The sequence below is a fragment of the Neolamprologus brichardi genome, chromosome 22 (assembly GCF_056152115.1).
Source record: "Neolamprologus brichardi isolate AB-2024 chromosome 22, ASM5615211v1, whole genome shotgun sequence".
Lineage (NCBI taxonomy): Eukaryota > Metazoa > Chordata > Actinopteri > Cichliformes > Cichlidae > Neolamprologus > Neolamprologus brichardi.
Window position 1 is genome coordinate 5,055,242 of NC_142124.1, and position 6,003 is coordinate 5,061,244.

Below are 6,003 nucleotides of genomic sequence, written 5' to 3' on the forward strand. Positions count from 1 at the left end.
ATATATCAATAGTGGTTTGAGCCTTTTGTTCAGTCTTGATAATGAACAAAAATACTTGCTGAGTATAAGTAGTAGTGAAAGTTATTTGTGAGAAACATCATAAAAGGTTCTTATGAGTGATGCCACCTCTTGACTATATATATATACATGAAAAGGAAGCAGCAGCTCAGGGGCTCACATGGGTGCTGATGTGGCTCCGCCTCAGGGTGATCCAGATTAATTGACTCTACCCATCAGGTGGAGGTTCATTTCCTCAGCTACTCACAGACAGAGCATCACTGTTTGTCCTGGACTCCCCAGCTGATCACACAGGTAGGAGACAGAAAGAGCTGAGCAACACCGGCAAGATAAATTCTGATTATAAGGAGTGTGGAAACACTAAGGATGCTGTTAGACTTATTACTTTATGGCATCTTAATCAGGTGTTGTTCAACTCAATTTAATGAGCAATGAACTTTTATTTCTTAATGGTTAAATTCAAGTTTTTTGACTTGAAACTGAAACTTTTCTTTGTTTGAGTTTCTTTGTTTTACAGCTCACAAGAGACATTTACCCAAAACTGAATTTTTAAAAATATAATTAAGAGAAATTTCGTCCTATTCATGTATGTTTCTCACAGACGAATTCATTCATTTTATTAAAATAATCACTTGCACAATTTTTTTTTTATAATTTGCAAGGAAACAACATTTTTGTTTTCATGTAATGATGTTGGATCTAGTTATTATATCAAACAAGGGTCTTCCAGTTGTAGAGGTACAAATGTTCACTACAAGCTTAGCTGCAGGCTGACTTTTGAAGACCGTTACCAGTGTGTAAATGTAAAGCTATTGATTGACTGTCACTTATAGATGCAATCACTCATGTGAAGATACATTTATGGTTCGGCCATTTCCGTTTTTACTCAACATTGGTAATGAAAATGTAAACTTTGGCAAGCACAGCATTTTTTCCCATGAAGTAATAGATAGATAAGACTCCTAAGTATGGATGAAGCTCAGTATAGAAACTTACCAGGACTAAATAACTCTCCGTACAAGGTGCACTCATGGGCCAAGATCGTGTCTATTTGAGTCCTCAGTTGCAACCTGGCTTGGTGCTTATTTTAAGAGATCAACAGGGTAGAGACTTGCACACTTCGATGTCGATAGGCAAGGACTTTACTTTTGACCTGAAATGAACCTTGTCACCTATTGCTGGAAGTACAGATGGTTGAGTGGCTTAAAGAGCTTACCATATGGCTGTTCTTTTCACAGCTTTTGTGTTGGTGGGCTGAATAGCAGGTGAAGACAGGATCAAGAGGGCTGCCACCATACCCCGGGAATAGTTACCCCTTTGACCAAGCAGAGGAGGTAACTTCTTAGGTTAAAGTTGGGTTATAATTGCCCTAGAAGAGCCAGGGGCCACATATTCACTCTCAAATAAAGCTCTAAAACATCACTAAAACACCAGCAATGGGAAACAGCAAGAGCGGAGCTGTGTCCAAAGAGATCCTGGAGGATCTGAAGCTCAACACCAAGTTCTCAGAGACTGAAATTGCCCAGTGGTATGAAAACTTCAAGAAGCAGTGTCCAAATGGCCGCATCTCAAAAGAGGAGTTTCAGGCAATCTACACCAAGTTCTTTCCAGAAAGCGATGCCAATACATATGCTCAACACGTCTTCCGCTCCTTTGACACAAACGATGATGGCACTCTGGACTTCAAGGAGTACATCATTGCCCTCCACATGACATCAACAGGAAAGACCACCAGGAAACTCGAATGGGCCTTCTCGCTGTTTGATGTGGACAAGAATGGATACATCACCAAGTCGGAGGTCTCGGAAATCTGCACGGTGAGTGGTGGGTGGTGATGAAGTGCTAAATCACGGCTTTTCCTTTAGCTTTGGCTTCTAGATGTTTGCACACTGTTTACAGAAACAGGTGGATTCACAAGAACAAAGGTAGACAAACGTGTTATCTGCATAGAAGATGATGTTAGACTGTCTTGAACTACATGTGCAACCTGTAAAATAGCAAAACAGGACACTATAGTTGAAATTAAGACTCCAAACATGCTTGAATTCTGAGCTTAAACGTGGGTTTATATTTTCATTTTCTTATATATGATCATAAATAAAAAAATGTATTAATGCTGATAAATAGATTGCATTTAACTTAACCCTAAAGAAATCGACATAATCTTGCAAAGTTTTACACAAAGGTTGAAATGTCCATAGCTAAAATCCTTGGTAATGTCCTTGGTAACAGGTAATGTCCTTGATGTAAATATGTAAAAATTGTGTATGTTTCTGTTCTGTGTCTTGCGTACTGTTTGTTTGTATATGTGTCTTTCTTGCTGCTGTTACACCCAAATTTCCCTTTGTGGGAAAATTAAAGGATTATTCTATTCTAATATGTCACACGTAGCCTCGGTTTTCCACATATTCGTTTTTTTACTCTTAGTAAGTGAAATGTTCTAATTTTAATACATTTCAAAGAAGCATGAGAGTATGTTAGCTATTAAACTTTGAATAGCAAATGAAGTATAATGGAAACATGTGTGTGATGGGCACACAGGATTATTTAAGACAGTGTTTGAGCTTGTTTGATGTCATAAAAAATTGCAAAAATAAAGCACATTGAGGCAATATTTGATATGATCTGGTGCTATAAATGTATTAATAATATAATAATACAAAGTAAAATTTAACTGAAATAATTTGAATGGAATTGAAAATTAATCCGTTTTATCTACCACCCACTCAAATTATTTTTTAGAGAGAAAACTGGAAACTTTCATCAAAAAGCATCATTATTTGTTGACAGTATGCAGACTAATATAAAAAGGCACTTATAATTATATAAAGCCAGTGCCTTCTCACTTTAGTTTTTTGTGCCCACAGTAGTGCTCATCCTCCCTGATATGTAACAAAATTATTCGGTTTACATTTGGAAAAATAAAATTTTGCAGTACTTAACAAAATCATATATTCTTAAGACAGGCAGCTGAGGAGTATTACTGTGCTGTGCAGTGTTAATGTATCTTTATATTGCTTGGAAACCTTATTAGAACAGCCACATTTCATTCTTAAAGATTAGTATTCATATATTCACTAAATAAAGCCAGAGAGACCTAAAGAGCTGGTTGGTTAATCTGTAGAATCACAGCAGTTTGTTGCTGTTTTGGTTTGCGAGGCAGCTCATCAGCTCATAGATGTGACAAAGCGGTTCAGATTAAAGGAGGATTTGGGTGCAACGGCTCCGTTTCCCTCTGCAGCCACAAAAATAGATTTCACTGTATACAGCTGTAGCTCACACAAGTGAAATCTTTTCTCACTTTTCACCAAATTTTGTTATTTTTCCCTTGACAGGCAATTTTTAAGCTGATTCCCCCAGAAGAGATAGAAACGTTGCCTGAAGATGAAAACACAGCTCAGAAGAGGGCGGATAAACTCTGGAACTATTTTGACAAGGGTGACAACGGTAAGAAATAGTGAAGACGTATATGGACATTGGATATGGACAGATAAGTAGATCAGACTTGCAATAGTGAAAACACTGGTTTAGAAGTAAATCCCCGAGGAATGTGACAAATCTGGTAGTCATAGGTTAGGCTACTGGATTGTAATACTATCAAAGTAAATGACATTCCTCAATTACACAGTTTGTAATTGCAATGCCTTTTAAGTGTATCTATGTTTAATGTCCATCTTTGAAGACTTCCTTTTAGTTTTTGATATTACTCCAAATAAACAAAACTAATAAACTATAAGAAACTTTTTTTTTCTCTTTGCAGACCGAATTGCAGAAGGAGAGTTCATCCAGGGAGTTTTGGATAATGACGAAGCTCTTCGCTTGATTCAATACTCACCTTCAAAGTAGCTGTTCAGACATTTTCACTGTATATTTCTCTAGTTCTGTCAGTCTTTATTTTGTCCACTTCACCTGACAGCAATTTCACAAAACATGAACACATTGTAGGTGTGATGATAGTGACCAGTTGGTGTAATTTAAACAATGACACAGAACCTCTTGAATGGTTTTATAACATTTATTGTATACCCATATGTGCTGTCTAAGTTGCTTACAGCGCATAAAATGTTGAGGATAAAAATGGGACAAACTGTAAGCATTTCAAATTTCAAAGTATCACAGGTATGTGTCTACCATACAGACAACATCCCCTCTTAAACCGGTGAACAAACTTTTACAGCATGTAAATAAAATGTCCATCTTCTGATCGCTTCTTCCACATTTAGAAACTAAGTATTTAATTTGAATTTCTTAAGAAGATGAAAGCTACAAAGTGTCATTCAGAGTAGCCAAAATTATTACTACCACAAGTTATGTTCTACCTCCTTTTCTAACCCAAACCAACATATAGCCCATGGTGTCACTACAGTAAATGCAGGAGGTTTCCATTATCCTGGTCTAATTTCATGTCTTTTACATTCTTTATTGTATCCATATGTCACAGTCTTAAATGTTCAATGTCCTAGTTAAGTGGTGAATATGGAGAATAGACTTGTTATTGTAAGACAACATGTGAAATCAAGTCTTGGTCCTGTACAATACACTGAATAAAACAACATGTTGGAATTGTAATAAAAAGTTATTATCAAAAGTCTTTTTTATGTCGATGTAAATCTAAATCTAAAAACTGTGATTTCTTCTTAAAATTAAGAACTTAACAAAATAACAAAAACATTGTTAACTGGAAAATGGCTTCTGTAACATTTAAAAAAAAAAAAATTTTAGTACACAAACATGCAGATTTTGATTGACTGATGCATGCCACCTAATTGAAGTTCATATTTTTTTGTTCAAGTCTGCATTTTGTTCCTTTTTGCCACATCATAACACATTTACTCTCTGAAAAGGATTTGGCTTTCCGGTATACACATCTGTAGTTCAGGTCATAGTGATGTAACTCCACTGTTGATGCTCCACAGCTAAGTATGCAGTACTTGCACAAAATGTCAAGACAAAGTTAATAAAGCAACCGTGACAATATTGCCGTTTTTTCTTTATTAGAGCGTGCTCGAAATGAAGAAGTGAAGAAAAAATGTCAATCTGTAGTTGCTGAAGTATTCCACTGCTATTTACACAGCTGCACAGTTTTTGTGTCAAAAACAGGAAATGTGCTGAAGTAAGCAGTGTTGGGAAGGTTACTTTTAAAATGTATTCCATTACAGAACACAGAATACATGCCCCAAAATGTATTCTGTAACGTATTCCGTTACGTTACTCAATGAGAGTAACGTATTCTGAATACTTTGGATTACTTAATATATTATCATGCTGTTTACAACTACATGAATGTACTATTGCTGTGATTTATTACTGTTACTGAAGGTCCGCGGCTCCGAACCGTAGTAAAGGGACCTCTGGCTAATACGGTGGGTTCTGTGTCGGGCTCGTAGCCGAAAACTAGCTTTACTTTGTTGTCTGGGTCAACTTTGTTAGCGAGAGACAGAGAGAGGCGTTGAAAGGCTGCTCCAACAGAACTTATTGTTTTTGGAGGAAAACACGAACACGGTGTACAGTCGAGTCTTAATAGCTTACTTACAACTGGGCTCGTCAGGCTCTCTTCTTGGCTGCAGTGGTTATTATTATATTTACATGCTTCCAGCTCCCATTTTTGCTCGATGACAGCTCGTACTTTTCCTTTTTCTCCCTCCCTCGCTCACAGACACATAACGTGTATGGCAGTCCATTCTCCCTGCAGCACGGACTACACTGCCTATGATGCTACATTCTTTAGAGCTATACCTGTAGCATTCTGCCTATTAGCTTAGCACAACAACAACAACAGGCGCTCTCTCACCCAGGAAACACGCAGAGACAGAGCGTCACTCTGTAACCATGGCAACCGTAACGCTGCCGCCTGGAACAACAGAACGTAGCTGTCAAACAAAACCCAAACAGTCCTGACCCGCCACAATATGAAACAGGGAAGTACCGCTGTGTAATCCATTTATTTCAACAAAGTAACTGTATTCTAAATACCACCTTTTTAAA

General features: G+C 37.2%; 1 protein-coding gene across 1 annotated transcript; it reads left to right on the forward strand.

Moving 5' to 3' along the window:
* Positions 1 to 254: 254 nt before the first annotated feature.
* On the forward strand, positions 255 to 4,609 carry LOC102780162 (recoverin-like). Its single transcript, XM_006804216.2, has 4 exons — positions 255 to 312; positions 1,257 to 1,835; positions 3,354 to 3,465; positions 3,779 to 4,609. Exons 2-4 carry the CDS (start codon positions 1,455 to 1,457, stop codon positions 3,862 to 3,864), a joined length of 579 nt encoding a protein of 192 aa, XP_006804279.1. The 5' UTR covers positions 255 to 312; positions 1,257 to 1,454; the 3' UTR covers positions 3,865 to 4,609.
* Positions 4,610 to 6,003: the final 1,394 nt, after the last annotated feature.

Bases quoted from the DNA above. Each gene is read 5' to 3' on its own strand.
- LOC102780162 (XM_006804216.2), top strand. From the start codon at position 1,455: ATGGGAAACAGCAAGAGCGGAGCTGTGTCCAAAGAGATCCTGGAGGAT. The intron at 1,836-3,353 runs GTGAGTGGTGGG...TTCCCTTGACAG, and splicing joins AGGTCTCGGAAATCTGCACG to GCAATTTTTAAGCTGATTCC. The intron at 3,466-3,778 runs GTAAGAAATAGT...TTCTCTTTGCAG, and splicing joins TTTTGACAAGGGTGACAACG to ACCGAATTGCAGAAGGAGAG.